Source organism: Aptenodytes patagonicus, chromosome 1 (assembly GCF_965638725.1).
Source record: "Aptenodytes patagonicus chromosome 1, bAptPat1.pri.cur, whole genome shotgun sequence".
Classification (NCBI taxonomy): domain Eukaryota; kingdom Metazoa; phylum Chordata; class Aves; order Sphenisciformes; family Spheniscidae; genus Aptenodytes; species Aptenodytes patagonicus.
The window spans coordinates 100,058,756-100,074,326 of NC_134949.1; the positions used below are offsets into that span (position 1 = coordinate 100,058,756).

General features: G+C 43.3%; 1 protein-coding gene across 2 annotated transcripts; it reads left to right on the forward strand.

Annotated features, from left to right (window-relative positions):
- Positions 1 to 3,089: 3,089 nt before the first annotated feature.
- Positions 3,090 to 14,905, forward strand: TAGLN3 (transgelin 3). Of its 2 annotated transcripts, none has more exons than XM_076350727.1 (5): positions 3,090 to 3,431; positions 3,804 to 4,033; positions 4,892 to 5,066; positions 10,014 to 10,116; positions 14,351 to 14,905. In XM_076350727.1, the coding sequence occupies exons 2-5, from the start codon at positions 3,854 to 3,856 to the stop codon at positions 14,490 to 14,492; spliced, it is 600 nt and encodes a 199-aa protein (XP_076206842.1). In that variant the 5' UTR covers positions 3,090 to 3,431; positions 3,804 to 3,853; the 3' UTR covers positions 14,493 to 14,905. The 2 variants fall into 2 exon arrangements, with proteins under 2 accessions (XP_076206842.1, XP_076206835.1); XM_076350720.1 differs by having other exon boundaries at positions 3,091 to 3,431; positions 3,852 to 4,033.
- Positions 14,906 to 15,571: the final 666 nt, after the last annotated feature.

The window sequence follows — 15,571 nt, forward strand, 5'->3', positions numbered from 1 at the left end:
TTGAAAGATAGTGCTTTGGGACGGCTGAAGTACCAGGCTTTTTCGAAGGAGTGAATTGCCAAACAGCGAATCTAACAAAGGTTAAGGGTTGCTCTGTAGCAGGATAAGTTTTACTTTTCCCTCTGTGTCCCAGTTGGAAGACGTTGAAAGCTATCGAGTTACCCTGGATCTAAACGTGGGTAGTGAGCTAATTAATGTCGGTTTTGTTGTTGGCAGCATTTGTTTATAGATTTACAAAGATTTTTAAATTTATAGGGTAATATTGTGATTATCTGAAAGCATAAGATGAGCCATAGCTCTTACAGGCATGAAATCCTACTTCAAGTATTCAAGCTTCATCTCTATTTTTAGTCATAAGTTCCAATCTTGTGTTACCAAGAAAAATAAGAGGACAAAATCCATCGGAAGCAGTAGGTGGAGTGTTCTAACGGTAGTACCCTTGCTGCTGAAAACCTGCCCCTTTCTTCCACATCACATTTCTAGCCATCAGGCTTCAATATGCCTGTATCCAACAGAAGGGACTCGAGTTCCTTCAGTTCTTCTTTGCTTTGTAGCCATTTGCTTTGCCATTTCTTAACTTCTGGTTTTGGTGAGCTGAACAGATAATCCTTCTGAAGTGATTACTGTGAAGGCTTTGATTTTCAGTCCTCTGGTTACTGGAGTGACTATTTGTATTTACTTCATTCTTTCACCGCTTTTTCTGGAGAGTGATTGTCAGAACTGGATATGATACTCCCATTGCTATTGCACCTCCCACACTTTATTCAGCCAAGCCCTTCGGTCACAGTGTCTTACCCAGCGTCTGTGCCCACCTGCTTGTCTTCCATCACCCTCTGCCTTTTTTTTTAACATCTGCTTTTTCATAGGACAGAGTGCTACATTCTGAAAAGGACTTTTCTGATGATGGCTAGACTTTGGCTGCAATGAGACACATTTTTGCCTGCTTCCAGGTAGACTGCTTTCAAGAAGTTGTCTTTATCTTTGTTGTTTACTCATCACAGCTTGCATGAGCTGGGATCTTCTTAGGAGTCTGGGCTTTTTTTGTGACTTCTAATAACATATTAAATAGTTCAGACCTGGGAACACATTCTTGTACAAACTGAATAAAAATATGCACAATCATTAATGATTTTTCAGTTACAGTCATATTATAGGACCTACTAGTTAGGCAGCTTTAATCTCTTTAATGTGTCATGTTGTTTCGGAATCAGTTTAGTTCCCTAATCAACGTGTCGTGCAGTAGCCAACCCTAATGTATTACAGAGTTATTAGTAAATTGCATCAACACTATTCCGTTAAAAAAACAATTCATTCCATTGTTTTTTCCAGGATTGATGGCACAGAAGCAGGCTTATGATTTGATTACTCGTACTTTGGAAATATTGGCGGGGGGCTGGCATTTTTCCAATCCTCTGCAGCTTTCCTGGTTTTCAAAGCCTTATTAAAAATTGATATTGATGGCCAAGCTTGCTTTTCAGCTTTCACAGTATGGAACAGTCCCTCGAGAACAGGTTGCATAGCCAACATCTGTGAACGGGGAGACCTCTGCTCTGCAGCTTAGGAGAGTTAAATTACCCATCCCTGCCCCCAGGTTAGGAAACGGGGTCAGAGGCTGATGCAAAGGTAGGTGGCTTTCATGAAATATCATTGCCAGTGAGCACTGAACACCCTGGTGTGACCAGAAACAGCCAAGCGACCTTCTAAACGGAAGAACGCAAAAAAATCTGAAAGTGCAAAATAAAGCTTCTTATTCTTCGTGGAACTGGCCAAAGGGTGTAAGGCCCGGCCCTTAACAGTTGCTTGAATGGAAAGGACGTCAAATTCATGCACTGTCTTTTGCTGTTGCAGCTGCAGTTTACTCCTTCTCTGATCTCCAGGCTTGGTTTGCAGTCTTGGTTACTGCGCGTTTGCTGCGCCTTCAACAGCGTGTTCGCTGGGACGGAAAGTGCTCAAGTGGTGGCCCTGTCACGTAGCATGCTCTGAGTTATGTAATCAAATATTTCATAGGGTTTTAAAACTACCAGTGCGGAGAAGAAAAAGCACTAAATGAAATGCTTTTGGAGGACAATAATGAATTAGGTCATCTATTAAATTTTCATCTCTTGAGTCTGTTCAAGCCCAGCAGCATCCAAAGCAGTATAAATCTGAGAATTCATGGTCTTAAAATGAGAAAGTAATGGACGAAGAGGCCATTATGAGATAGATATACAAGAGCTGTATTCCTTTTCTCCTTTTTTTTCTTTTTAAATGCAGCAGAAGGACTTTGTTGGCAAAGCTGATTGTGAATCCACTTCAGGTTTATCAACCTCCTTTCATATCAAGCTGAAGATGAATCATTTGCCAAAAGGGAACTATTTCGTAGCAGGGTGGATAACACAGCATGGATGAAAGACGTTTGACAAAGTCTGGTGCAACTTGGAGAGGAGCAAAATGATTTTATTTAATAAAGGGTAAATCTGTACAAATCGGACCAGAACAAAGTCTCTTGTCTTAACTCTCCCTCTCTCCCCTCCCACCGCTGCAGTGGTATAATCAAAATTTAACTACCGTACATGGGCATAGCTCCCTTGCTATCACTGGAGGTATGCTGACTCATACCAGCAGAAAATACAATCCTTGTGCTTTATAGTAGGTTTGCTACTTTCCGGTGATTTCCCCTTGTTTTTAGTGGGTCAAGTTGTTTTCTCGGGATGCTACTGCACTATTTGATAGCCTAATATATACTAATGATAGGGTGATAATAATATTCTGCTACCTGCCTTCTCTTCCTTGACTTTTCATCCTATTGTCCCCTTGTTGAAGCTTTTTATCAGCACTTGAACAGGGAAGAGGAGAAGTTATTTTTCACACTCTAAGCCTGTTAGTATTGTGATGCAGAACAGGGAGAAAAAGGTTTTGCTTCTGCTTTGTGATTAAAAATAAACGAGATGTGTAGTAATTCCTGTTACCTTCGTTTAACAGCGTGAAGTCTGGCGAAGTCCCTCTATTTGTATTTCTAACTATCCGGCACTGGGATGGTTGGTGCAGTTTGGGTTGATGCAGACTAGGTGGAGTAAAACTGAGCCTGTAGGGTGAACAGCGCAAGGCTGAGGAAACGTGCATGAAAACAGACTGCAGATGGGCGAGATAAACAGGATCCCCAGGCTGTGACTGAGTAGGCAGGCCTCTTTAATGGCTCTTAGCAACGCCCCTGCTTTGACCCTCCTCATATGTGAGGAAAATCAAATCAATACACTGTTCTTCAAACCACGATGCTGCAGCAGCAGCAGGGCATTGTGGCAGCCTTCGTCTCTTAAATTCATCAACGCTTTTCCGTTTGCTGATCTCTGGATATCCATCCCTGCATCTCTGCTGAGGAAGACCCTGACTGCATCTTTAATCGGATTGCTTGAGCTCCCATGTACAACCTTCTTCTTATTAGCAAGTATTAGGTAGGCAATTTTAAAGTGCTTTTGGATTTGCAGGCAGCTTTAACATTGATCTGACGACTCTATTGTATTCTCTGTAAACATAGCAGAAGCCTCTCTTTAAAACCTGCTCTGTTTTAAATCTCGCTTTTCTTCTGGTTTTGTGGTTGGGCAGGGGGGATTTCTGGTTTTTCCTTTTTTAAAAAAAATGTTGTAGCCGATTTGTGCTTTTGGAAAAGGATATTCCCTCGTTGATCCCTCCCCTGTTCTGCAGAAGAGCTATAACCGGTGCCATACAGTTACTTTCAGTGTTGATGAACATCTGTTCAACTGTCTAACGTATAGGGCAGGCTGCTCACTCTTTTATTCTTTAATTTTCCGGTGCGTACTTCAAAGCTGCAGATCAGGACTCTACCCACTGAGTAAGTTCTGCTTTGGTTCCAGAGATGGCTAACAGAGGACCAAGCTATGGCTTAAGCCGAGAAGTTCAGGAAAAGATTGAGCAGAAATATGACCCGGAATTAGAGTCTAGGCTGGTGAACTGGATTATTGTACAGTGTGGAGAACAGATAGAGCACCCTCCTCCTGGAAGGCAACATTTCCAGACCTGGTTGATGGATGGAACGGTAAGTGTTTTGTCTAATTATATACTTGCATGGGTTTGTATGCACGGTGCCCTGATTTTCTGTCTTCATCTAGCTAAATTGGTCAGAGCTCATGGCCAATGCATAAATATGTATCTTAGCATCTGATTTATTTCCTTTTGACCAAGAATCTTAATCTCAGAAGATAAGTATTCTACTAGTGCACGGGGATTAGCACAGTACTTATGATTCTTATGAGTCATGCATGTTATATATGAGTATGACTCATTCCTTCAGCACCTTTTCTCATACAGTTAAATGAGATCTGTTTTAAAATCAGATGTATACTCTTCTCTTTAAGAAATAATCAGTGTTGACAGGGAAAGGTGAAGAGACACAGAAAATTTGAAGGATTGGATTATGTCATAACTGTTTTCTTCTTGGGAATAATTCTGTAGCTAAAACATTGTATTCTATTGGTTTATTGAACAACAGGCAGATGCTGCTGTTTGCAGCGGGCTGTAAGAATACGCTAATCATTGAATCTCTGCCAAAGTGACTTTAACAATATTTCAATTGACATTGCTTATTTTTTTGGCTCGGGCATGTGGTTTCTTCTCTGTCAGTTGTTATGTAACCTTTACCAGTGATTGCTTTGTTGTTTCTAGCAGATTAAGATTTACGTGGTCAGGCTATTGCCATCAGTTAATGAAAACTTTCATGCATTTCTAATATACTTTTTTTATTATCAATTCACTTCTTTGTTTTTAATTGAAGAAATTATCTCCCTGACAGAATCTGGCCAGGTCCAAAAGCATTTTGCAGCATCATTTCATGTGCAGAAATCGCCTTCTAGTTTGGTGACTGCTTTCTAATTTTGTTTCTGTATTTATCTCTCAGCTGTTATGCAAGTTAATAAACAGTTTACATCCAAAGGGAAACGAGCCCATTGCAAAGATCTCTGAATCAAAAATGGCTTTCAAGCAGATGGAACAAATTTCTCAGTTCTTAAAAGCTGCTGAAATCTACGGAGTAAGAACAACAGATATTTTCCAGACAGTGGATTTATGGGAAGGTAAAAATAATAAACTGGAAGTCAGCTTGCAGTCTTCGTTTTACTTTGCTTTGATGTGTTGTAATGGTGCATTTTGTCTAAGGCATAGTCTCTAATGTAATTATCTTTTGTTTCTGTTTGCCTTACCTCATTACGGTGTTCTTCCGGTGGTGCATTATCTCCTCTGAGGGATTTATATTGCCCGGAGGGCATAACGGAACCTTTCCAAGCTCATGTGTTATCCAAAAGCCCATCATTCTGATAGAAATCCGCAGACCTAATAAAACAAATGTTCTCTATGCTAATTATTTCCAAGTAAATAGCTTCTCATAGCAAATATGGAAAAGCCTTATATTCTGATGACCAGATTCTATTGCAGTTTTCAAATTATAAGCAAAGCTTACATTAGAGCTATAAGATACATTCCCAGGAGCATATATGCCTCTGTGGAGCTTATGAGGGCTCATTTATGACTAGTGAGAAGCAAAACTCACTGCTAACACCATGTTAGCCGAGCATCTCTCTCTACGGATACAGTCTTTTTAGAGAGGTCACTATGGCAACAGCAAAAAAATTCAGAGTGCCCCTGTGGTTTTGCAGTAGCCCAGGTGAAGGCTATCTCCATCCCATGCTCGAAGTGGAAACTGTGTGTTCGAGTTCCTGAAGAGCTGAGTCATTTGTGCATTCGTATGGCTGTTTTTGCCCGCTTTTCTGGTGAGGCATCTCTTCCTGGTGCTCTAAGCAAATACACTGTATATCCTGCGTCTTTCTGGACAAGGTGATGCAAAATGCTTTGTGTGAAGGCTCAAAACAAGGACAGCTGCAGGGTAGTGAAAGGGTCAAAAATCTGCCATGAGAATAAAACAGTGGAAAGAGGAAAGCAATCCATTGAGAAAGCTGGTTTGTGTAGGAACACACATGGAGCGAAAAAAGTGGGGTCTATTTTCACAGGCTGTCAGGATATGTGGAAGAGGTCACTCCTCTGAAGGACAGTTCGAGGAATGAAAGACTAGGAAGCTCTTTGTGGCTAGGTTAGAAGGGTAGGATATACTGACAGCTGGAGTTACTGGGATCTGTGACGTGCTCAGGGTGCCAGATTTGCTTGACAAATCCTACCTTTGGGCACAAGGGCAGGATTGTTTCTTCCAGTTCGGTCTTTAGTGTTTCATCCAGTCTACCTTTAAATGTCTTAAATTAAGGGATTTTCACTTCCCGGGAGTAACACCCTCCCCGCCCCCCTCAGCCTAGCAGGCTGTTGAAAGAGAGGCTCCATCTATCTTGTAAGGGATGGTAATAGCTCAGTTCAGATGCTGTTCTTTGCAGTCTTTTGCATCTCGTAATGGCTTCACACCATGCAAATGAAAGTACGGTACATTGATCCTTACGATGAAAAGGACTTGCTTTGAAGACAAAAAGCTCCTAATGATGGCGGCGCTCTCCTCATTTCTCTTCCTTTCACTCATCACCTTTTCTCAACAGATAGAAGGAAAAAAGCTAGTAGCTTCCAGAGGACAGGAAGCAAAACACAGCTCACAACCTAGGAGGGAGACATACTCGACTTTTCTCCGCTGTTGTTTTAGGACTTCCCAAAACTAACCTGTGTCTCCTCGCTTTCCCACTCCCTTTTCATCCCTCCTGCTGCTCATTTCAGTGCTGAGATGAAACAGTATGTCTCTCCAACAGTGAGTCACTGCAAGCTTTTTGTGTCTAACCGTAACTCTGACCTCTAGCATTGGTGCTGCTTCAGGGCTGAATCGTCTGAACCTGGATGCATTAGCTGGACAGAAAGGGCAGTCTCTTCTTCACTGTTTTGTAATTACAGCACTCCTACACTTCACGCCATAACCTCTTTAGAAAGAGAGGAGATGTCAAAGTATGTTTATAGGGAAAGAAAAGTATGTGTAACTGAAAAACAGCTTTTCTCTGGCACTAATTGTTTTCTGAGAGCCTTTGCTTTGAAATTCTTAGTAATGATTAATTAAAATGTTTTAGGATGCAATCTGCTGTTGGCTGTTTCAAACTCACTCGGTCCATCTGGTGCATTTTTCTTCATCTCTGCGACTTCTTGGTCCAGGAGAATTATCGCCTCTCTTTTGGTCCCCTAATCCATGCCCAAGATATGGGGATGGATTCACTGTTTTTTACAGATACCTCCCCAGTATATTTCCAGGCAGGCAAGAGGCAGCTGTACCTCTGGGTACTTGTTCAGCCTTTACAAAAAAGCATTTCGGGAGTACTATGCAGAGCAGTTCTCCATCTTCGGGTTTGAACCTTCCCCTTTCTGGACCTGGAGAAGAAGGCCTTCCAGCCAGGTTTCCCCCAAAGAGAAAGGCTTACCAGAAGAAGTAACCAGAGGCCCCTTCCTCCTTGTACAGACAGTGCCAAGATCCTCTACGAGGCTGTGCTATTCAAAGCACGCTGCAGAGGACACTGAAGATGCAGAAGAAATGCCGTCAGCGTGGGTCTCTGCAGCATGATTCAGGGAGGCTGAAGCTGGGGGCCGGGCAGACAGCCCACATGGCTGTCAATGAGCAAGTACTGGAGCTGAGGGAAGACACTGACCGCAATCTTCTGTAATGCCAGAGTCAAACCTGGCTTCAGAGAATGCATATTACCCCTTCTGTCAGGTGGCCGCAGCGTTAGGTGACTTTCTTAATGGAAATTTAAAATTTTTCACAGCCCTTTTTATGCTGACCACCGAGCCCCTTGTATCCTTTGCTGGAAGAGGGCAAATGTCACAAGACCACATGGATTTGGGGTCTTCCCTCACCCCCAGCACCCCTCATATGCAGCAAGGAGGCTCTGCAAAGCAGGGCCGTGGCCACGGCTTTGTTTTGTCATGTGGCACGCAGCTCCCACTCGGTCTGTTTTTCCACTGCAGCGTCTCCCACTCGCCACTGACAAATAAAGCAGAGCTGAGTGCAGAGCGCGGGGGGGCTGCCAGATGGCTGGCAGATGATGCGAGGCCGATCATCATATTTTGCTACCCGTCTTTTGTTTCTTTTTCTTTTTTCTATGCTTGCCGTCATTATTCAGCTCATTCACTTTTAAATCCTTCTTCACATCCCTCTTCATCCCAGTCAGTCACCGCGCTCCTTGTTATATGGGAGGCATCCCAAGGACGTTGTATGTGGCATCTGTTACAGCATATGGTACATCTGCTGCTTCGGGGAGCTCCGAGCGTTTCTGCCTCACTCTCTTCCATGTGCGCCTGTGTACGTGCGCGTGTGGGATGTCGGCTCTTCAGCTGCCCTCTTAAGCAAGGACCCCGTCTGATACAGTTTGCATTAACAAATACAGTAAAATGAGGATTCTGGATGACTGGCGATTTATTTTCTGAGCAAATGGTCCCCTGCAGATAAGATTGCTATAAACGTTAATAGGCTGTATGACAGCCACAGTTGGAAGCTGCTAGATGTCTTCAGCTTTAGGGTGTCTTCCTCACCTCAGCCAGTGTGTTACGCATTTAGGTCTGTATGAACCAAAGCCCTGAACTGCGTCTGCCTATAATCAGGGTGATGCATAGCACAAACACAGAATGTGCAACTCTCGCTTCCCTCTACGCTCCAGCTGGTCTACAGTGATTTTTACTAATATTGGTCCACTGGAGGTATTTCTGAAATCTGTTATCATCATCATGTCTCTAGTATCTCATGTTTTTATGAATTACTTGTTTTCCCATGTGAAGAACTTCCAAAAGTTTACATGTCTGTATTGGGTAATGAGTTAGAGTCTGTCTGACTCTGATGTCTTTATGTTCCCTGCCCCTTTTACACCAAGTGACAAAGTGCAGGGGAAGAACCAAGAAAAAAGGAGCAATCTTAATTTTTATAAAATTTCTGTGTCTCCCTTGTTTGGTTTGTTGGGGGTGTGTGTGTGTGTGTGTTTGTTTTTTTAATTCACTGGAGGAATCAGCAAAAGATGGTGACCAAAAAGGAAAAATTATTTATTATCCTCATTTTGGAAGGAGAGACAGGAGGAGGGGATACCATTTTCTAAATGCAAACCTCTATTGAAAGTGAGCCTTATATTTCAAAGGTGTAAGGTGCCCTCTTGGAAACCTGGTGAATTTTCAGCTAGGTGGACAATGTGCCTCTAAGCAAGTGATAGGCAATTTCACCCTTCCCAATACAGATGGGATAAATTATCCCCTGAGAAGCTTTTCTCTCGCTGTTGTTTGTGGAGGGAACCTAAAGAACTAGTGATGACCAGATATGTAACTTTTACTTGGCTAAAGATGAGATGAGCCCTGACTTTTTGAAGTGAGGAATGAAGTGAAGTAACAGAGAGAGGAAGTGGAAGAATAGTGGACTGCATGGCAGGAACTGAAGATATGAAACTGCAGAGCATTGATTTTTGGCAACCTGAGAAAGGAAGCCAGTAGGAAGGATTTGGGAGGTGATTGGATGGTTAAATTGGGAAGGACTGATATGAGTTATCTGCACAGGAGCTCTCCAGGACTGCTGTGAGCTCTGTTAGCACAGGGACTGTCTGGAATTGCCAGGGGTTAAATGGTGGGACCAGTCTTTCCAGTTTACAAGTGAAGAAACCGAGACACAGCACTGTTACTTAACACACCGTTCTCCTTCAGCCACATTTTACTGAGTATATTACCATTCTTTGTACACCAAAGTGATCTCTTCTTAGGAGAAAATTTTGCCAAAAGGATTATCTAGAAGGACTTAAAATAGCATGGGGGAAGGCATTAAAATAGCCAGAGGCCTGGAAACCTGGAAATGTCTGAACTGTTTTGTTTTAACGCTGTCCCTTTGATGACTTTTAATAAGCTCTTGCATGTCAGTACCTCCATTTCAGCAACGGTAAAATAGCATTTATAATGCTATTTATGCACTTTTTCAGGAGAGCTGAGGGAGTTAGTTAATACATTGGATAAGACTGCTTATCAGTGTGCCAAGCTATTTGTTGTGCAAGGATTTCTTATATTAATTTCACTGTCTGGCTTTCTAGGGAAGGACATGGCAGCAGTGCAGAGAACCTTAATGGCTCTAGGCAGTTTGGCAGTCACCAAGGATGACGGCTGCTACAAAGGGGATCCATCCTGGTTTCACAGGTAAAGTCCAAAGCACAGCTGCTCAGAGTTGTCTTCTTCAGGGAGCTGGTAATATCATCTGCCTTTAGGCTTTAAGGAAATTTATTGGGAAAGGAAGGGAAGAATCTTTCCAAAGTTTCCTTGTAATGGAGAGATTTTTCTCTCCGGAGTCTAGAGGAGGGAAGCAAAGACCCAACCAGGCAGCAACATTTTCTACCCTTCACTGGTTCCCAACTTTATCAGCATCACTGCTAGGCCCATGTCTTACCATATCTTGTCAGCCTAAAGTTACACCAGGGCTGCTGGGAAGGAGCCCTGTGGGAGCTGCGTAGCGCAGCCTTTGCTCATGTAGCCCCGTCACACCACCTTACGTGTCCCTCCTGCCCCGGAGCTGGGACAGCACTACTGGTACCAGGACTAAGGAGCGCATTGCCCGTGGCTCCAGCTCTGGTTTCCTCCTGGAGGCACCCCTTTTGAACGAGGCTGTAATAGGCTGTGTTGGTGTGGATGTGTGTGTGCATGCGTGGGGACCCTACTAGATGGCTGGCTGTTGGTAGTGCACACAGGGAGGAGTGCAGCATCCTGCTCCAGGCACCTCTGTAGCATATCCATCTCGCTGCGTGAGGGGCCCACACTGATCACTGAAGAAGACACATAATTTTCTTGTCCACTGACATTATCCCTGACTCTTACTCCCTAGAAGGAGAGCAATGATACTTAGGAAATTCAGCCACCAGTTTTGATGACATTCATCTATTTAGCAGCTTCAGCTAATCCTCTATATCCATTTATGAAAAAAAGGGAACAAAAATGGCAGCAGCCATGCAGATATGTGTCCTAAGAGTAGCTGGCAGGAAAAGTGCACTTTTGCCTCACATCAGATAACAGACAGAAAGACTGATGAAGACAAGGCTGTCATGGATGTCTGCAAACCCCCATATAGTGACCCCTTTACCGAGCAAAGAGAAGGCATGAAGCTTCTTTCCATTTTTCATCAAACAAAAAATGATTTCCTTTCCTAGTCATCTTTTTTCTTGGGGAGTACCACTTCTCTGTGAAGAATTCTCTGTCTTGGCAAAGCTATTTATTTGCTCTAAAACTCCGTTTGTTTTGGCTAGGGAGGCTGAGAAGCAGGGACAGGAAGAAAAGGAAATCCTCCCACAGTTAGCCCTCCTGCCCCACAGGCGTATTATTGACATGATATTCTGCCATCCAAGAGTATTTCTTACGCCGAAATGTCTGAGGCATGTTAGCAAAAAGAGTGCTGGCTGCTTGTCTTTGGTTTCCTTGAATTTTCTGATGTCTAGGTGAGGCTCAGCAAAAGTAAAGCAAACTTCACTTGGTTTGTCTTAAACCTTGAGCTGGTTTAACTGAGGCTAAGAGAGACTTGAATTTTAGGTGAATAAATGCAAACTCCTATGCATTCTTTATATGAAATTAGTTTAAATTAACTTAATACAGTGCACAAATAGATTTGTATTTATAGAATATAATTGGCTTTGAAATTGGGTTCAAATCCAGTTACATGCTTTAATACAAACCAGACATGAAATCACTATGACCCAGACAGGCTTATTTGTTTTATGTAACCAAAACAAAGTCCTACATGGAAAAATTAATTTTCATCTGGACTCTTAATTGTGGGTGGGAACAGTTTTCATTGGCATAAATGAAGATGTGATCACCTCCCTTCTCCCCTAGCTGCCTGTCCTGCCCGTAGTGCTTGGATAGCCAATCCGTATCTATTGCAGCCCCTGAAATACCATTTTATAGCCACTGCCTTAAGGAAAACTGGTGTTATTTCTATAAGGAAACAACGTATTGCAGATCAGGAGCTGTTTTCTGCGTAGCTTACCCATCCCTTCAGGCAGATCAAGCCCCCTCACTGCCACCCAGTGATAGTCATGAGTCAGGGCTTCCAGGCTGGTTCTTAATTGCCTTAAGTTAAATTGATAGAAGTCAAGATTAAATGGAATAAGAGTATCCACGCAGGGACCTACAGTGATTAAGATACCCCCACACTTGAGCTAAGCTGTTTAACTTTCCATTGCCAGTGTCTCACATACCCAGTCCCACCAGGCCCAATTCCCCCTTCCTTGCATGTCTTAGCAAGGTCCATGGGTCCGTGGCTGTTTGTTATCTTGTGGTTTGGCAATCACAAGCACTGGTGCAAAGTTGGCACAAAAAGTTGACAGATCTGGTGGGCTCAGTTTGCGGTAAGGGTGATGCCAGGTGATGGCAGACAGGCCAAACAGAACGTGACATAGTGTGAGACACTAAGGGGAATAGATTTGCCCTCACCTCTTTTTCTGCAGTCTCAGCTAAGGCCTTTTCCACCAACCTAAGAGCAAAACGTAAGTACATGTTGTTACCCGTAACACCATCATATACTAAATGTGGTGCTTATGATGGTAAAAATAACACTACGTGATCCAAACTGTATATGTAATCAACTTTTATTAGCATATCCAGGCTTCCCTTTCGTCTCTCTTTTTATTTCTTCTTTGCAGTTCTCTTTTTTTTTTTCTTGTTCAGAGTTACTTTTCAACTTTCTGTGGAATTATTCCACCACACAGCTGAAAATTCTGGGAGGAAAGAGAAAAAAAATAAGAGAATGTGTTCCTGGAATTTTAATTAAAATAAAGGCAGACACAGTGAACCTGAGATTCAATTAGGTAATAGGAGTAGTTCTAAAAACATCCTCTCATGGAGATCCTGGCAGTAGTTCGGTGCCCATGTAAGTATTCTGGAAAAGAAATTAAGCAGCAGCGAAAGGGGGTTGCTTTCTGAGGCGCCTGCAGTTCTGCCTGCCTCCCTCCAAAACGGCACGCTTTCCAGCAGGAGCCGTGGGATCTGAGAGCCTGTGATGGGCTTCTATAAGCCCTCTTACTGGTCTATACACTGACACTGGAGACCCGTTCTGAAAAATGACAGATCAGTACAGGTTTCCTGTGGATCTTTCTCACCTTTCTGCTTCGCTGGGCTTCCATGCCGACATGGGTTCTTCTCCTGCAATGTCCTGAACACCCTGAGCCTAGCAAAGAGTTTAAGGGCTTTTTCTGGACTCGAGCCAGGGTGCTCAGCACAGTACGGGATCAGACCCTCACAGAGAGGATCATGTTGATGGTTTTCAGTCACAGCAGGCAGCTAATCTAGCGTTCTCATCTAGTGGTGGGGTGGGGAGAAAAGGGGAATTGTAGGGCGATGCCATATTGCAGGGTAACCTGATCCCAGGACAAACAGACACAGCAGGGAGAAAGATTGTACCTGGGTGGGAGTAGAGTCTGGTTGATTGAAAGCCTCCCTCAGTCTGGGGCTCTGCCGATTCATACGGCTTATTTGGCAGCAACAGACTGATCCGTCTCCCTTGTAAATTACTTGTTTTCCCCACCTTGTATAAATGAAAGATTAATCCAAGATGAACGGTTTCTTGCAAGGCAGCAGAGTACAAACTTTTGTGCCGCTTCGTAACCGCCGCTTTGGCCCTCTGTGCTATTTTCAGGGAAAAGAGGCTCCTTTTAAATGCCAACAAAGGTTCATTGATCCAAAGGGCTTTTGAGACCAGGGACACGGAACAGAAGTGGTCAGTATGTTTTGACAGGAGATAAAGGACTGTCATACAGTTAAGACACAGGTGCAAAGGACAAAGTCTATTGCTTAGAGGAGAGAGATCTGGAAATGGCAACAGAGCAATTGTTCTGTCCTGCGGGCAACCATCATCCGCTCTGCGAAAATGAGCAAGTCTCTTCTCTGTCCCATTGTTTCTCTGGGTACATTCAGCTCTTATTTACTCCACTGAGTTAAATTATACCAATTGGTACTGTTGCTCTAGATGGGTATCAACTTGTATTAGAGCACAGGTAAGTGTCTCATTGATCAGATCCCACGGACTACAGCTTTCAAGGGCTACAGGGCTTAACACAAATTAATCCTATCATGGGTGTTATATACAGCACCACATAAATATTTTACCTGTCATAGCTGCTGGGGAAGTCCCTTGGGGTTCTTGAATAAGCGCTACAGTGAAAGTCTGAAGTGTTGTAGGTTTGACTAGAGCATTACTTCTAACTGCAGGAAAGCGATTAGCCCAGCTAGCGTTGTCCATCCCATGGGATGGTGCAAATGAAATACTGCATTACAGGGGGAACGTCTGTTAGCATGAGCCCATTTCAGATTGCTTTTCGTGATCCTCTCTCTGGGCGTACACAGAATGACGGTATGTCTGTATGTTGCTTTTTTGTATGTATCTGGACAGGAAAGCACAGCAGAATCGACGAGGATTTTCAGAAGAGCAGCTTCGTCAGGGACAGAACGTAATAGGCCTTCAGATGGGCAGCAACAAAGGAGCATCACAGTCGGGTATGACAGGCTATGGGATGCCAAGGCAGATTATCTAAAAGCATCTCTGTCTGTAGAGAAAACACTCCTTCTGCAGCATGGTCTGTTAAAAAAAAAAAAAGAGAAAAAGAAAAAAAAAGCTCATTAGTTCCCTTTCTGCCTGGTTTTTAATAGTTAGCGCTCTCTGAGGTTTGGGGTATTTTTGGTTTGGTTTGTTTTATTTGCAGCTGCAAGAGTTCATCTAGGCACTTGGGTTTTCGTGGTGGTGTGTGTCAGTTCACAGCACGTGCGCACTGCTGCCTCCTACTTTTCACTTCTGAACTATGCAAAGACGATTATTCTGTATTAATTTATTTGCAAAGTGTTATCTTCCATATTTGTCTCACACCGCACTTGTATTTCAACCAGTAACCTCGTTCTTCAATTCAGTGATGATATTGTTTGACCTAAGAATAAAGACAAATTAAAGACACCTCTTAGACTCATTATTTAAAGGAGGTAAAAGCAATTAAAACCAACAAACATATGGTACAACGCTGAGGAGTTAAATGTTTTCAGTGGTTGATCTGTCTCGTCTCTAACCCAGAGCCCTCTCTGAGTGGCTCTTTGCTATAGCGTTTACAGTCTGTGTTACATGTCCAATGCAGTGTTTGTCTAAAGGCACACCCCATGTATTTTCCTAAAAAGAAGAAAAGATATAATATCCATTGAGTCTGATTCATGTAGTCCCACCCAATTTAGCTCAGATTTCCCCTGACCTAGTCTGCTGGGTTGACTGCAGCTGGCAAATTTGTGGATCGAGATAAAATCAGGTTAATAGGGAAAGCAAAAGCTGTGTGTGAACACAAAGCAAAATAAGGAATTAATTCACTACTTCCCGTCGGCAGGCAGACATTCAGCCGCTTCCTGGAAAGCAGGGCCTCAGCGTGCATGAGGGTTACTTGTTACCACAGACATTCCCCCTTCCTCTTCCTCCTCCTCCTCCCTGAGCTTTTGTTGCTGACCACGACACCATATGTACGGGATATCCCTTTGGTCAGTTGGGGTCAGCTGTCCCAGCTGTGTCCCCTCCCAGCTTCTTGCCCAACCCCAGCTGTGGGGGCAGAATGAGAAAGGCGGAAGACCTTGACACTGTGCA

Coding starts and splice junctions, on each gene's coding strand:
- TAGLN3 (XM_076350727.1), top strand. CDS start 3,854: ATGGCTAACAGAGGACCAAGCTATGGCTTAAGCCGAGAAGTTCAGGAA. Junction 5,067..10,013: donor GACAGTGGATTTATGGGAAG/GTAAAAATAATA, acceptor CTGGCTTTCTAG/GGAAGGACATGGCAGCAGTG. Junction 10,117..14,350: donor GATCCATCCTGGTTTCACAG/GTAAAGTCCAAA, acceptor GTATCTGGACAG/GAAAGCACAGCAGAATCGAC.